Genomic DNA, 17,340 nt, shown 5'->3' with positions numbered 1-17,340 from the left:
AATTTCTAAACGTATTTTAGGATTGTAGAAGTGAACCAAGACTGCCAGTGCTGTCTCACTCTAAAATAAAAATGTTCATTATTTGAAAAACAGAAGATATGGAGGCTGTTATATTACTTATGTTAAAACAAAGCAAACCAAACCAAATCCACTCAAATCTTTGTTCTGATTTCAGCTGGCTTCTGTTATCCTTTTAAAATTTTCCTCTCACTCATAGATCGTGAAGAATCTGTAAAGTATAAATATTTTTATTCTAAGTTGAACTTTTTACTTTCACTTTGTCCTGGGAGAAATGAATAGTCATTAGATAATGCTTAAAGGAAAATAGTCACAAGTGTAAGTGAATGTGAGGATATTTTTTCTGAAAATATGACCATTTTTAAAGCTACTAACTACCCTTGAAATGTAAAACCAGGCTTTTTTCTACAGTTACTTGAATTTCTATACTTATTGAAATTCTATAAATGTCAAAACTATACTGCAATATCTAACTGTCCATTTTTGCCCTTTTCCTCTAGGCTGTATTTCTCAGCTCATTTCCATCGGTGTACTCTGAACTTTTGAAGCTCTTTGATGTAAGAGAAGTGGCAAATTTGGTTCATGATGCTCTGGGCAGCTTGCCAACAGTCATGCATGGGGATGAGTCCCTTCAAGCTGTTAAACTGCAGAGTATTGGAAAAACTGTAGAGAGTCACCTGTACACTAACCCAGGTAAGGTTACCCTGGGCTGCCTGCAGATAAGGAACTCAAATTCTGTGGTTGGTACACGGGCCAGCAGGTGCTGAAGGGAACAGTGTTGCTCGGAGCAGTGCTTCCTAAGGAGCAATTCTGGAAGCACTGCTCTGTACAAGCTGCTCATTTACAAGAATACAGTTGGTTAAATTTAGTGGTTTGTTTCTTTGGAGGCAAAGACTCTTAAAATATAGTTTTGTTTTGATCTACTGCTAGCAATATGGCTGTGAAGGAAGTTTGCCTTATACTTTTTAAGTGATTATAAAGGAAAAACTAAATTGATTGATTTTTTTTCTTTATTTCTCCTTTGGGGGCAGTTGAGCAAACAGATTGTCACTTATCCATTAAGTCTTATTAGTGTAACTCTTCCTAGTTCAGCACTTTCAATCCTCCATTTCTTAATGTAGCATAAAAATGCTACACAAATGCAAGTGATAGTTGGTGCATGAAGTATAGAACAGCATAGTTATTTGCTACGTGGAAGAAAAAACTGCTGTGTGCTGGTGAGCCTGTCATTTTTATTTTCTATTCTAAGTGAAGCCCATAGAAGTGACCAAATATTAAATTTAAGATGAACTAATTTTGAAATGAAAGAATGAAAATAGAAGAGATTTAAGGAATTCTAATAATTATTAATTACTCACCAAAAGCCCTCTTGAGAGCTGTTTGGGTATTGGCTGATGTTGTTCAGTAGAAACAGTAACTTCTACCTTCTAAGACATTCAAGATAAACACATTACAATGATGAAGGCTCTGCAAAAACCACCAGGATATGCATAAATATTTTGACATGCTGCAAAATAAAAGAAGGTATCTTAGAAAATCTTTTTTTTAAATGCTTTCTGTGATTGTACTTTAAAAGTATGAGGTCAAAGAAATGGGTAAGAAGTACTGGATCCTGGCTACTTTACTTCATTCTGGTTGTGAAATCAGCTTACCCTTTCCCTTGTGAGCCTCCATGGCAGTCCCTTCCAAAACAGTTAGCTCTCCCTGCAGCTGATTGATCAGACCTTTGATACCCTGGGTAGATGATGACATATTCATGGAGCAATCTTAAGGACGCTCTAACTTGTGTTTTTCATTTTCCGAAATACTTAAGGACCAGGTAGCATCATTTCCATTTTCCTCCCATTATCTCAGGTAGGTCAGCCTAACCAGAAGATCCAAATGAATGAATGTAATTAAAGAGAGTTATTTAATGCCATGTAAGGGACTCTTGGGGACTTTCTTGGAACTGTAAATCTGCTTTCAGCTGTATGACAATTTTGTTTGTTTGTTTCCTTTTGTAAAAGTTAGTTTTTTATTGAAATCCAGTTTCATTATTAAGAGGTCATGTGAGTTGGTTTGGCTATAAAAGCAATGAGAATTACATGTTAAATTTTACATGGAGTGCGGGTTATACACAAATAGAATATACATTTTTTTAGACCACAGGGAAACTGATGTGAAAGACATCAGGCATAATATAAGCTCCCAATGTCCATGATAGGAAGCTCAGGCAAACACTTGTACAGTATAATTTCAGTCATCATTAAGTTAAAGGGTCATGGGGAGATCAGCATCTTGGTCTCTTTGCCCTTAATGTTTTATCTCTTCAAAATACAAAAATATAAGTAGGCTTTCCCTCAGTCAATCCCTAGAAGGAAGTCCTTTTAAAATCCTCTTGGGAAAATAAATATTGCACTAGACTATGTTAATGTCCAGAGTAAACTGTACATCCTAATGTGAAGTTGAGGCTTGCTGCTGTGAAAATAATTGATTTCTGTCTCCCAGATGAAGATGATGAACGCTGCAAGCTGCGGCGCTAGCTAACACATTGGAACTAGTTGGAATGCAGGAAATAACTACTTATTCAAGTGTCTAAAAATGAGGAGGGCACTACTTAGATAACATTTTCCGTTATCTAGAGCTTGCTTAGAAACAAGCGAGAGTAGTTTAGCATGGGAGTTTTACACGTTTTGTGCTTCAAGGGCCTGAACAACTAAAATGTTAGCTCCCACTGCTGCAGAAATCAACTGCAGTAAAGCTATGCTTTCGCTAAAATTGGGAGATATATTTCGTATACTGTTGAAAATGGAAACATCAGACATGCGGGGATTGATTTAAGATGCCCAAGCACGGATGTTTAGTACAATTTCAGATGTATTCGATGTATCTGGTCTCCCCTTGCCTCTCTAGGGAATGCAGGTTATATATTGTAGTTACTGATCATGTGTGGATAGGATGTCTGAAATGGCTCTGTATTGAGGCTTTGATATAGCTTGCATACAACCTTTTTCTATTTCAGTGATTTTAAACTTCAACTCTTCAATAGGTAACAACTACAGAGATGTTAAAAGGTGTCAACAGCAGTTATCTGCCTAGCTCCTGTGAAAAGTTTGTGTGTGTTAAGGCCTTACTTCTGTTTTTCCATATTTACTTCTGCATCTCTGTAGTACACTACATTGGGTGTCTAAAAAGAAACAGATGACAGCTTTCCTGCTGATAAAGACTAGCAGTATTTTTTTTTTTTTTCCTCTTGGCCTTTCTTCCAGTCTCCTGGTATTTTGGGTGTAACTCTTTGGACGCATCCCTGTTGATACTTGTAGAATGGCCAAATTGATGACCTGCGTATGCCTATACCCAGAAGATTTTCTGTGTTTGCCATTTCCGATACATCAGTAGTCTAGCACTCTGGTTGTCTTTTATGCATTAAATATTATTATAGTTTGCTTTGGAGAAGAGTTAAGGCCAATAACAGAGAAACACATCTTGAACAATGTCCTCCTTGACATGATTAAACAGGAATTAGCAGAACGCCAATAGTTTTTTTTCCCTAAGGGCACTACTTTGAGCTTGCAAATTCAATAGCTATGAAAACATGAGGTGTGTAAGTGGAACATTTAGGTTTCTTCCTCCAAAGGGATGAGTTTTCTTGGAATCACCACCGATCAAACATGTCAATTACCAGAAGAGAGATTGCATTAGTAGGTAAAGTCCTAAAAAAAGAAAATCTCATATTGATAAAGCCTGTATCTTAGTCCAGTTATAATCTGTGGTGCAGCTCTTTACCACATGGAGAATGTTTTTACAAGGCAAGAAACTTTGTGTCTTCCCAAAACATGAAGATTTGGACCTCTGCACAAGAGTAGCTGGGTAGCTTTTCCTTTTTGTGAGGCAAACTGTTCAAAACAAATAGAGGAGGGGTTTAATTCTCTGACCATTTACACTATAGATATCACATGTTATTTATGATAGATACAGGTAGATAGATATAATATGAGGCTAGGAAAAATCCTGAGTTGATGTTTTAAAGACATCTTCGTTTTATTTAATTTATTTTACATGTAAAGTTTTATGTATTTTGTTTTCTATGTAACTTATTCCTTATCTGGTTTTTATTGTTTTCCTTATTTTACACTGAAACCCACTACTAATAGATCAGAAAAATGATAATTATCTATTTGTTTTCTTTGACATTGACTGCTTCCCTCAGTCTGTCTTTGTGAATGAGTTCATCTAAGAATTACATCCTGTATATCACAGGAAAATGTACATGTAGGAAACTCTGTTTCAGTAGTCATTCAGAAATTAATATCTGACGCAATCAGTAAGAATAACTTAATATCTTTGAACTGCCTTGCGGAAAGGACGTTGTTACATGTTAGACTTCCTATGGGAATGAAAAAAGTTGTTAGCAAGTTCAGGAAAAGATACCATTAAATGATAAGGAGGTTTAGTTCTAGAAGCTAGATATTGTGATTTCCCTCTTATTCCATCATTTTTTCAAAAGAATCAAAACTTCTCTTTAATGAGACTTGTAAGATATCTCAGTAATCACTGCAAGCTAATTGATTGCTATAAAAATGCAAAAAAGCTATCATTATTGAAATTGTTGATACAAATCCTGAATTAAATTTAGCTAAAATGCATTAAACTGTACATATTAACACAGATTTGAAAAAAAAAGTCAATTTTTTCAAAACATAAAGGTTTTACACATTGATCTGTAGTACTGCTTTCAAGTACTCCAAGATCTTTTTCAGATTAATTAGTATTTTTTAATTTGTCTTCCACAGCAATATAATATTCTTTGGAGTTGTTTGTGTATGTGTGCTTCTATACACACTTGTGAGGGGATGTATGTATATATTGCATACAAAAATTCAGCTTTTATTAGTGCCTCTATAGTGGAGAGCAGAAAATATTTTGCAAAACCTTTGCAAATGATGCTTTGCAGCTGTGGCTCTTTTTTAGGCCAAGAGAGGACTTTGTCAGCCATACCTGTGTTTTCCTTCTGCACTACAAGCAAATTTTTTCTTTCAACAGAAAACAGTTCCTCGTAAAATTTTTTTGAAACTGACTGCTCTGAGAACAGTGACATGTCCATGCAGTCACAGAGCAAGCATATATCTTTGATTTTGGAATTGCAGTGATAAGTGTCTGGCTTAAGCATTTTCTTCTCCTATCACCCTCAAATCCAGTGGTTCTTCCAAACGAGGTGGTGTAAATTGAATAGGTCTAAGTAAAATTATCAAAACCAAGAGCAACTTTCTTGCTTCTCACTGTTTAAGGAGAATGCTGTTTGTTTAAAATGTTCAATTACACTAATTCTTTCTCCAAGCAGACTGAAGTTTTGACCATCTGTTCAGATATTGAAATGAATATCATCTTTCTGAAATTAATCTTTAAAATACACTAGAATAAAGAAAGTTTTGTATGTCTGTGCAGGTGCTTCACCACTAGCTGAAAAGCAAGGAGGAAAGTTGTGCTGTGGGTTAAATATTAAATATTAATGTAGCTTGCATAGGAAAGTCACAAGGATTGCCCAGAGTAGTCTCTCTTTCTAATTATTCCAAGCAAGTACTCAAAAAGCTCTATGTCATGATTTTCTTCCTCTCTTTCTGCATAATATTTGTAAAGGGCAAGTATTAGCATTTTAAATAGTCAGCTAATTTGGCTTCCTGCACAGAAGAAAAATTACGACAGTGACTGATGGCTAAGAGTTCTGATTATTGCACTGTTCCTTGCGTTCATTAATTTTTCTATATACAGTGGCTGACATTGAAGGTGACAGCTTTTAATAAAAAGAGTAACCTGAGACAAATGTAGACTATGTTCTCCAAACTTTCTCACATAGTCCTTGGTGTGGCTCAGAGGTGAATATGCCAGCTCTCCTCTTCTGTAATACCACTACATCTCTCCACCTAAACAGATCAAGACAGAGTTATTTAGATTATGGGCTTACGAGGAATATATCTAAAACTGTGTTATATGTGGTCGTTAATTGAGTAACTGGCACTGTTCCCTCCCATGTACAGTTCCAAGTCATTGTATGATGCTTTTTGCTAATCTGTTTGGTCTTGGTAAAACAAAGTTCCTTATAGTTTTATGGAGCGTTTGCAAAAATGGGATACTTGAAATAGTTGAATGAGGATGCTCAGTTTTGCCTGAGATGCTTCAGGCCATATCTTATATATGAGTTGGCTATTTACAAGTCAAGTCTTGCTACACCTAGATTCTCTGGTCTTCAAAATGGAGTTTGTAATGCTGCACTTACATGTAGGCAGCGCACAGAGTAATGGGCACCTCAGAAAAGGCATCAAATCCTGTGTGTGCTCCTCGGGAAGCTACCTAGAGTTAACCAACAAGAAACACCTTGGCACAGGGCTGCTCCTGTTTTCTCCTTGCCTTCTGGGCTGAGGGATTTGAGTAAGAGAGAACCTGCTGTCCTCAGAGAACCTGTGGCCCAAAGGATAAGGCTCACACCAGTAATGTGTGAAAGAGCTGCTCTAAGTGCTCTGTGTCAGTTGTGGAGCTGAGTACTGATTCAAGCGTTTGCCTGGGAATGGAAGACCAGGTTCAGTGTTCTGTCAGCCTGGAGTCAGCTTCCTATCACCTGCCTGCCACAAGAGTACCCCAACCGCAGAGCCTCAGGCTGGTTTACACAGTGAACCCTTCATCTCTTCTCTTGAAGAGGGGTTACCAGATAGTGAAGAATTCAATACATTTAAGCCTAACAGAAAGCAGGGAAAAGGAGCCATCCCCTGTAACCTAGAGGTTAGGTCTTTTTTATAGGAATGGAGAGTCCTGCTTTTTTTCTTCAGTTAAAGGCATTAGCTCTGTTTTTTCATCAATCAGTAATCAATAAGCAGATTTAGTCATGGAGATCAGAAGCTAGCACTTCCCTAATCACAGGTCTGCTCATTAGCCATCTTCCGGCTTGCTTTCCTTTTGACTCTGTAGATCTTGCTGTGGATGGGTCGGTGGCAGCTGTGCACACTTGACTGCTCAGACTACCTGGGGCAACACTTTAAGCTTCTGTTTTTTAGACAGACAAAAAGAAAATGCCTTGTTGCTTTGGTTGAGATTCTTCTGCCCAGCTGCAGTACTACAGGCAGATACGAACTCTCAGGCCAGTCCTGATGAAAACCTACTGAGGCACTTGCAGAAGTAAACAGTCACTGGATAGAGGCTATTTGTTTCCTGATTTTGGGTTCCAGTACCACTGGTTTTAGATTCATTGATGGCCTTTTGCTTATTGCCATACAGTTTTTCTTTATATTTTTCTTCAGTAGGAAGATATATTGTAGCACCTGAATAAATAATAAGCATGAAACACCCATTTAAAAAGAGCTGGCAAGCTTTTTTCAAAAACAAGAATATGCTTAAGTACTGTGTACAAATCAACCTGTCCATATGATTTGTCTTGTGTTATACAGATAACTAGACAATGAAAACAAGATTGGTGCCATATTTCAGTGAATGAAAGTAGCATTCAACAAATAAAATCTCAGAATAAATCTATCTTTTTCTCCCTCCTGGAAGAAATAGAGGAAATATTTGAAGGGAAAAAAGTGTTTATAGAAAGACTAATCCGAACAGTACCTGGTTGGCAAAATGATTTTAAAGTAGTAATTTTCCAGCTAGATAAATTCAATTTTTAGGAAATAATTACATTAATGAACAAAGGAACTGAGTAGATGAATATATTTAGATAATGTAGCATATAATCATCATTAAAATTTTAATAGAGGAAATGATTCAAGTACATTTATATGAGAACATAATTTCTCAATTATGGAACAGATCTAAAAACAACAACAAAATGAAAACAGATAACACCCATTCCATTTATCAAGTTGTAAATAGGTGTTTAATGTGTTATCAGGAGTGTAAGTATTAGGGCTCTTACCATTTAGCGTTGTCTTTAATTATAAGAAAAAGAAGCAAGAAAAGGTAGCATGTTAATGAAGCTCTTGCATAATTTTGAGAGAATTCAGGGCTGAAAATAGCACCAAAGAGCTGTGTTTAGAAAATGAAATAGAGGAAAGGCAAATCATTTTACATAGGAACCAGTAGTCTAAATTGCTCATACTCAGTAGGAGTGAGGAATGTGGAAAAGTGAAAATCCTGAAAGAAATCTGGAAGTACTGCTTGTCTATAAAGTAGAACTCATTTGTAGAATAACATAAATTCAAGATGAAGTCTGTTGTGACCTTGGCTTGCAAAGGGATCCTGTCACATGGCAGGGAACACTAGAGCATAATTTCACATTATTTTGAATACGACTATTAGTGTGCCAAGTTGTTTGGTTTTGTTTGGTTTTTTTTTAATTGCATGACAGTTCAATAAATACTTAGAATTTTCTGTTATATATAGTATATTCCACACAGTGGTGTGTTTATCCACCCATGATATGACATACTGACTTTCAGCATATTGTTTATTCATCAAATATTTGCTTTAGGATATTTTGATTATGAAGTAAAAGCTTCTGCTTATCAAAAATGTTGGTTAAAGCAAGTAAAAGCTGCTGCTTATCAGAAATACTGTTTTGGACTGAAGACACATTTTATTTCTGTATTAAAATTAAATGATTCTATGAGAAGCTCCTACTCATAACACTTCTCATTTTTTTCCAGATTCTCGATACATTCTTCTTCCGGTAGTTTTACATCATCTCCACATGCATTTACAAGAGCAGAAGGACCTTATAATGTGTGCACGTATCCTTAGCAACATATTTTGCCTCATCAAGAAGAACAGCTCAGTAAGTAAACACCATGTCACATCCACAAGGTGTTGAACTTCTTTATATGGCTCAATGACATTTAATGACACAAACTGGATCTTGACTAAGTCCATTTTAGAGTTCTCTGTGTAATGATTCTGCATAAACATGTCATTTTGATTTCTCATGAGCCTTTTCTTCCCATGCAAGAATATTTTAATTGTAGTGCATAGTGTTCTGCCAAGCTTTGACTCCTTGAGTGTTATGTTGGACAGAAAGAAATGTCCAGTTTCTTTTAGAGGCATTTTCTATTGTGGGCTGTTTAGTCATAGGGGACACAGCGGTGATACAGGTAAATAGATTGATGTGAGTATTGCAAGGGGGGTTGCACTTGGTTGTTACTTGATAAACTTTGCGGCCAATTTCTGATGTTTGTGTTTGCAAATTCATCTGTGAAAGCTGCATATAAGAGAGAGTTTAGATAGGTATATTGCAAATATGAAGACGATGATAAGTTCTGACAGGCAAAGGGATATAATACAATTAAAAACAAACATTGCCTGTAGTTAGTGCGGTACCTATATATTAAGGCCAGCATACACTACATCCTAATCCATTAGTGAAAACTGTTTTTTGTGTTTCTTCATACCACTGTCAGCAATTAAAGTTGCTTCAGCAGTGATTTGATATGGATGTGGCTTGCAACTTTGGCACTGTAACAACATTTTCATTGGAGCTGCTCTTGGATTAGTATAATACCTCATCACAAGATAAAGGGATAGATTATAAAGCATAGCTGTGGTTTTGGATTGGGAGAAAGGCTTACATATCTGGTCTTAATTTCAGGAGATCTTTCATTTGGAGTCATCAAGCCAGAGATGTACACAGTAACAAGTGGATGTCTACATAAAACTCTCTCCAATGTTCAGGATATGCAGCTACTACTTTTAGTAGTCTTTGAGTCATTGAGAGTATTAACAACTTGGTGACTTTGATATAATTTTTGTGGATCCGTTCAGAACTTCATTGCTTCCATGGTAATCAAGATAATTTAGAGATTGAGAAAACAGGTGAATTTGCAGTCAGGCAGCTTTGAAAATTAAGGTTGTTGGCCATTCTCATAGTAGTTTGTACATGAGTCCTCGTGGTTGATACAGCTCCTAAATACACTGTAGACTGTCTGCCTTCATAAGTAGGATAGTTAATAGTTGTTTGATACCAGACAAAGTGACAGAGAACACGGACGTGACATTAGACTCATCTTGAATCCAAACAGGAATTTTGAGTTTTGTTAAAAATCATATGCTTTGGGTGTGTAGGAAGAAAAAAAAAAAAAAAAAAAAATCACTCCTACACCTCCATGTCAGCAAAGTTGAATGATCTGTTTGTCAGCTGAGTTTTAGTTTGATTGTGTGCATTTGATTATGAAGTGTTTCTTTCTGCGAAGAAATGTCATCTTAAATTGTGGATAAAATCACTCAGATTAAGATGGTGGTGTCTGCTGCAGTGGAGACAGAAGACATTGTTGAAGCAGGGAAAACATTTCCATCTGAATTAAAAAGGAAAAGTAACTACAACTTGACTTCATCAAGTGTTTTCATGCATGTAATTAAGGTATTCATGGTCTCTTTTGGCGGTGAACATTTTGGTTCCTTTGTATTGACGTTGCGTACAAGCAGTTGTAGGCTTACATAAATGACTAATTTGTTTGTGCTACTCAGTTGATGGGAAGCAATGTAGCTGGTCCTTACTGCTGAAGCAGGTCTTGAAGGTTGAGCACCATCTGCTTGTTTCTGGTGATAGTTTCAAAGTGTGAAAACAGAATTCTACTTTTTGGAATTTAAGCCTCTCTTGGCAATTTCCCCAGAAAATATATGGGTGTTACCTATAAAAATCTTGCCTGAAAAGTTCTTATATATTATTTACTGCTTTCTTCTAAACGTTAATTGAAAATAGAGCTATGCTAATTTGATGAACGCTTACATATTCAAAGTCATCCCTGTAACTGTCCTCTATATTTCAGTACAATGTAATTAATTGAAAACTGTTAGAAAAAAATCAATAGAATTAAACAATATCTTAATTAGAGAATAGTTCTTGTTGCTCAAATGTAATATTCATAGTAAAACTATCATTTGTTTCTAAAACGACATCAAAGGAAGTATGCCTGTGATCATCTTTCTATTTTAAAAGTTTAAATGTTTTATTATTTAAGGAAAAATCTGTCCTGGAAGAAATTGATGTGATTGTAAACAGCCTGCTAGATATTCTGTTAAGGACCATACTAGAGATCACCAGCCGACCACAACCATCAGGCTCTGCTATGCGCCTCCAATTTCAAGATGTGACTGTAAGTTTTTTATAATGAAATAGTTCACAATTGTCACTGGTTGGACAGCTAGACTTGTAACAATATCGTCTTTAGATTGTAATTCACAATGTCAAGGTTTTGGATATAAAACAGAGAATGAGGAGAACAAAAAACTTTTCTTGCCTTTTGTTCATTTTCTTTGGAAATAGTATTTTTTTTTCATTAAATTTATTTATAAATTGTGATCCAGAAAAAGCCCCAAAAGATAAAATTTCTTTTGAAAGTGTTTCAGGTCAATAATTATTTCCTTATGTTTCTTTTGTTGACAAATTTAATAGCTTTCTGAAACTCTCTTTAAGTTTGAATGCCTGAAAATGGAAAAGTATCAATCAATAACGTTGTATGTCCTAAAATGCATACATTTTTACATGATGAAGCAGCTCTAAAAATTCCTGTAGAATCTGTGATGCTAACTTGTACAAACCCAAATTTATTAGTTGAAAGCCATTGTTCTTGAAAGGACAATGAAAGGCTGAGCATTTGAGCTTCATTTCTATCACATGAAGTAGAGCAAAGAGGATGGATTTAGAAGATTAACAAATAATATTTTGGTCAACCTGCTGTAACAACTCATGCAAAATAGAAGGTTGAAATGCAGGCATTTATGAACATGGATGAAACAAAATAGAGTGTTATTTTGCTTTGTTTTCAGCAAGGTTCCCAGTTTACTTTTGAAGGGCAAATCAGTTCTAATATAGCAAGGGATATGACTCCAATATGAGGTGAGGTGGTGACATTTTGTGCAGAGAACGTACTATGCTGTGTGAGTTACCATCCATTATATGCTTAATTAATTAATTGCCCAATTTTTACACTGTAATGGTTTTTGTTATTGAATAGATGATTGCTTTTCAAACCTGAATTTCCTCTGAGATCAAGCATTTTAAAAAGCATTTAACAGCTGTGGAAGAAATGTGTTGTTGGGCTTTTTTGTTTGTTTTACTTCATCCCACAGAGAACAAACATTATATGGAGTGTTTTATGGAGCTGACCAAGCTCTGTAGTAAGATAACACCATGCTTTAGTCACTGTGATTCAGCAGGACTATACATCTAAGAGTTTGGGGTTTTTTTTCTTTAAATTACAAAAATACAAATGTACGCTATGTGGCATATCAGACCATGACAAGAAAATCTCAGCTGAAGTAAGAATTGTAGTATTAGACTGTTAGTGTAGCAAAGCTCTGAGCTTATTGGTTTCTTCTGAGATATCCGCTTCCTTGAAGATTAAGTTTTCATAAAGCACCATGACAGCCTAATTCTTTCACACTATCGAAAAATTAGACTCCGAAAGTGCTTTCAAGTTGCAAAATTTTCTTTTTGTGCATCAGAAAAGCCTTGTCATTTTCACCACAGGCATCTCAAAGAATACTTAATGCGGAAGTGACTCACAGCACAGCATAAGGCAATTATATACATTTATGTAGTAACATCATGCAGTATGGGCTTATGGCAACACACAGAGCCGGATTCTTGGAACTATTTGTAGAGCAAGTATGATAAAGTACTCAATGTGAGTACAGCAGTAGAGTGTTCCGGTACGTTACCATTATTTCAAGCTGCATGTATCATAAAATACTGTTTGTGAGATGTATCATGGCAGCACACTGGATAAAATTTTGTCCTGCTTTTGCATCAGATATAGTCTTCATTGTGGAAGTAGTCCCAAACTCATCTCAGTGTGATCTTCTAGGCCCATGTGTCAATGTTTTTATGCACAAAGAAGCAGCATAAAATCAGGTGGCATCAGTCTGTGCGCTGCCATAACTACACCGTCTCTTTCATCTCAAGTAGTTTTGATACTTTGGTACCATTTCAGTTTTCAGTGAAGAATCTTGTTAGATGGTAACCTGCGAGATGGATGTGATGCTTTAAACTGAACACAAAGATGACGTCTTCAGGGTGTCAGTGTTACAGATGTTGCACTAACAAACATTGAATTTAATGCAATGGTAAAAGTGAAACTTCTGCTTTAGGATGTCAGTGATTTAGCCCTTTAGATTTCCTTAAGAAAAATGCATTTGCATATAAAGAGTTAGCAGAAAGCAATCCAATTAAAGTGAATGTTTATTGATTTCAGATCTTGGAAGTTCAGTCCCTCAGAACCTAAATGAATTGCAATTTAATTGTGAGCTCCATGTATTTTAATAATTGTGCTCCTTAAATAAGACACAAAAAATTACTTAAGGCTTCTACCTAAGTGAATTGGATATACTGCTTGGCTTGACTTATGACACTAGAATCAGATCCTAAATAGTTTTTATCAAGGTCTTTATGTGTGTGGAGTTTGCTTTCGTGCATGATTTGCATGTACCCTGACTAATTAGTCTGTGGCTAACACTGGCAGAAATCTTACAACATACATTCTTGTGTTGAGTTCAACAAATGCAGCTGAATGTTCACTGTTATTTTAAAAAACAGCTGCCTGTATAGCTACCTACATTTGAATTAAAAGCTCAAATTTAGAAGTCAGTTAACAATTAGCTAAAGCTGGTACCCTTTTAAAGCTGATCTGTCTGTCAACTATAATAGTACAGCTTTCTATAATAGACTGTGATTTTTAATGTACTACTATAAGACAAAGTATATGTGGGAACATCGAAGGAAGGTGACTAGAAAAGACTGCTTAAAATACTTAAGCAAGAAGGGAAGTATTCAAAAGGTTCATACTCAAGCTAGCAATCAGGTAAGCTTACACTTTTTACTGTGCTTATTTTGGCTAATTAGCCAAATCTGAGTGGTCTCGGATTTTATAACTGGAATAAAAGTCTCCAAAAATTGTGCCTATTTAGATGAACCTGCATTATACTAAATGGCATGATAGTCATATTGAGGTTAGATATAATGAAATTGAAAATATTTAAAAATAATGGTAAAAGTCTCTTTGTTTTCTGAAGAGAACCTGATAGGGTTGGAAATCAATTTTCAGATATTTATGAGATGGCAGCTGTAACCTTGATGGTTATGCCCAGCGCATGAAGATTAGGAGACTTTGTAGCCTTAGGATATTGTTTTGAGAATGCTGTGCTCACTGTAAAAAACAATGGGTTTGCAGGGACGTAATTAATTTGGGATCTTTATTTCAGTGTAGAATCCTATTATGGGCAAGGCAATTATTATTTTATTACCGGTGAAAGCCGTCACCTCACACACCACCCAGTATACAAGGTGTAATCACAAGTGAATTAGGCCTTCCAATGTAAAATCCAGAATACCCATTCCTGTGAAAACATACTCCTTTTTTTATATTATTTTCTGTTTTTAATGAAAGATGGGGGAAAATCTTCCCAAAATTGGACTTGACAAACTAAAGAAAGACACCATTTTAAAGTACTGTTATCATACCTGTCTGTTCCCCCAGTCTCATTCCCCATTCCTGGTAGATAGAGGGTAGAAGTGTATTTCCCGCTTTTTAACAGGCTTGTAAGATTTCAGAATTGTTCTTAAGCACTGGGATGCAATCCAGACCTTTCACTCTTTCCTGTCCTCATCCATTCTGCAGTTGGACCAGACTGATACCATTCAGTGTTTCTTCCCAGTTCAAAAGTGAGCAAGTAGACAGGAAAAGGAGAGAGGGAGAACCTATTCCTTCCCATAATGTCTTGGTCATTTGATTGCTCACTGGAGATACCCAATGCTATTTTCTGCTCTTTTGCTCCTGAATCCCATGCTGTTTGAAGGACAGCCTGGTGAATGTGCATCAGTAGAGACAGGGAGGAATCCACACAGCAGTCCAGTAAGTCCCTCAGCTGCTCCCTGGAGCATCCCTTTACTGGAGTGTGGAGTGTGAATCCAGGAATTGTCACTGTGGGAGAGAGAGGTCTTGCCCTATGATTAAGCTCAACTTCTGGATATATGTTTTAATGAGAAATTCCTCTGTAGGTCCAAGGAAACTTCTGATCAAAACATTTTCAAGGTTTGTTCAGTCCTATAAATGAGTTTTCTTTTTGACAAAAATGTCTTCTGTGATGAAAAAAAATGTTTTGAAAAAATTCCCAGCTCACTCCATTAATTTATTCCCTAAAGGAAAACAAAAGCATTCTTCCCGGAATTGTTGCAAAATATTTTTGTTTATATTTGTTTCAAAACTGAATTGACTAAAAGGTTGTAATTTTAGCAATCTAAATCTGTTTAAAAACAGATACAAGGGAAACAAATCACAAATCAAACTTCTTCTGGTTTAGCCCTTCTGGAACTATTTCAAATAGGTTTTGCTAAGCAAGTAAACTTAATTTGGGGAAAAATCATTCTTTAAATGGGAAGGAAGTTCATAGCAAAGTTAACATATTTTCACCAAATACAGAGTCTTAAGAAATAATGTTTCCTAATTGTAGATTAATTTCTCTTGCATCTGTTATTTATTTTTAAGTGCTTATAGTATGACAGTTTAAGCTCAAATGCAGAAGACATTATAATATCTATTATATTTCTATTCTTGGCTTATCTGAACAGGGGGAATTCGTCTCCTGTTTGTTGTCACTCTTGCGACAAATGACTGATAGACATTATCAACAGCTTCTTGATAGCTTCAACACAAAGGAGGATCTGAGGGTAAGTAACAGAATTGTCTTTCCACTTGTTCAGGTCTCTCTTTATTTCTCTTTTTGATTTACCTCCCTTTAAGATATTCCTGTGCTTTGATGAAACGCCTCAGTATTTAAATGCAGTCTGTTTTTCAGATTAGCCAACTTTTGCACAGGCTTTCAGGTGTACTTAGGTCCACTCTTAGGGTGGGGTTAGGATTCTGTTGCTTCTACAATGACAGCAGATAGAATAGGGATGGGGGGCACTATATAGTAGCTTTAAAGCCATAAACTTAGCCTCAAAGCCTGTTTTAAAGGTGGTGTCAATCTGAGGTTACAGAGTTCTGCTTGATTCTTCTGCTAAGCAGTTGGGGTTTTTTTTGTTTTATTGTATGTATTATTCATTCATTCATTAAATCATATATGTCAATGGCAAACACACGGCTCGAGAAATGCATATTCAACCAACTTTCCACTTTTCTTAACTCTGCAGCAAGTCCATTGGCAGGAGGACCTGTCAGACTTGTAATGTCTATCTACCCAGTTTGATCATGGGAGAGAGTAGCTTCAGAACTCTTTCAGGGCAGCTTCTACCAATTTCATTGATGGAGTTACCAGGTTCATGGAGATACAACATTTTTAATTCCCTTTTGGAGGAGGGGGATGGATTTTTTAAAAAATGTTTTAGAAGTTAAGATTTCTCATATAAAGATATACATTAAGACTGCCGCTCTTCTAGACCCTGCAAAACTTATATAGTACCAAATTTGATCCGCACGAGAAATCTTGAGTGATCACTTATGCCCATTATTCAGCCAGTGATCCTAGATAGGAGAGTAATAATGCCCTAGTGTGTTAGTGTATTTTTAGATGTTACTCTTAAATTACCGTTTGATAAACTTAAGTACTAGCCTGAAAAGGGGAGTCTAGCCCTGGTGCAATTTCAGATTTCCTTCAATTTCTGATAACTGTTTAGAGCTGTTCTGAAGAGAGCATGCCATTCGTGAGTGCCTTTTTTTTTTTTTTTTTTTGCAGCAAGATGGTCATATTGATCTCAAAAGACAGAAAATACTGCTGAGAAGTTCTTTATCATGAATCAAGGGTACTACCTAGGAGTTATATAGGGTGGATGCTTTTTATGCTAGTTTTACAGCATCTGTTTTCACCTAGTATAGCTGCTATCCTTAGGCAATTTTTAATATATTTTGTGGAACCTAGGCATTTTTTTACTGAAAATATTTTCCCTTTTGTTTTAGTTCGGAGCAGGTCTATATTCCTAGGTTTAGACTTTTATATTTCCTAGAGGTTTCAAGCTTGATTTCTGTTTGATGTATCTGTGAAATACAGTGTCGAGTTTATTCAGACTGTCTTGCTTCTAGAACATGAAAAATCTCTAGAATTAATGCTTGAATGGTGTTTGATTTGACACATTTATATTCCCCCCACGCACATACCCTACTATTATACAGAGACATATGGAAAGCAGCTGTAGCCAGTGCCATCAGCTATCAAAATAGAGGTCTTAAGAACTCAAGTCCAGAGTTTATTTCCATTCAGATCTCATCAAATCAGCATCACCTCCACCAGTGATTCAGTGGCAGTAGGTTGATCATAATTAATGCAGCATTCCTTCTCTTCTGAATCTTAAGTAATATATTGATTTTTTTTTTTTCCCCACTTGGAAATATCAAATATCACTGAAATGTGTATAACTGAGAGCAA

At 36.0% G+C, this 17,340-nt stretch overlaps 1 protein-coding gene across 2 annotated transcripts in view; it reads left to right on the top strand.

The window, feature by feature from the left end:
- The window catches only part of DOCK4 (dedicator of cytokinesis 4), a 249,613-nt gene that overhangs the window by 170,033 nt on the left and 62,240 nt on the right, over positions 1-17,340 (top strand). For both annotated transcript variants that reach the window (XM_082311114.1, XM_082311115.1), the window contains exons 23-26: positions 519-711; positions 8,637-8,764; positions 10,941-11,075; positions 15,548-15,646. In XM_082311114.1, coding sequence (XP_082167240.1) covers positions 519-711; positions 8,637-8,764; positions 10,941-11,075; positions 15,548-15,646 — 555 coding nt within the window. The remainder of the gene's footprint in view (positions 1-518; positions 712-8,636; positions 8,765-10,940; positions 11,076-15,547; positions 15,647-17,340) is intronic.

Source organism: Platalea leucorodia, assembly GCF_965183815.1.
Source record: "Platalea leucorodia genome assembly, chromosome: 4".
In the NCBI taxonomy this organism is placed as follows: Eukaryota; Metazoa; Chordata; class Aves; order Pelecaniformes; family Threskiornithidae; genus Platalea; species Platalea leucorodia.
This window is presented reverse-complemented; position numbering and strand designations above follow the sequence as displayed.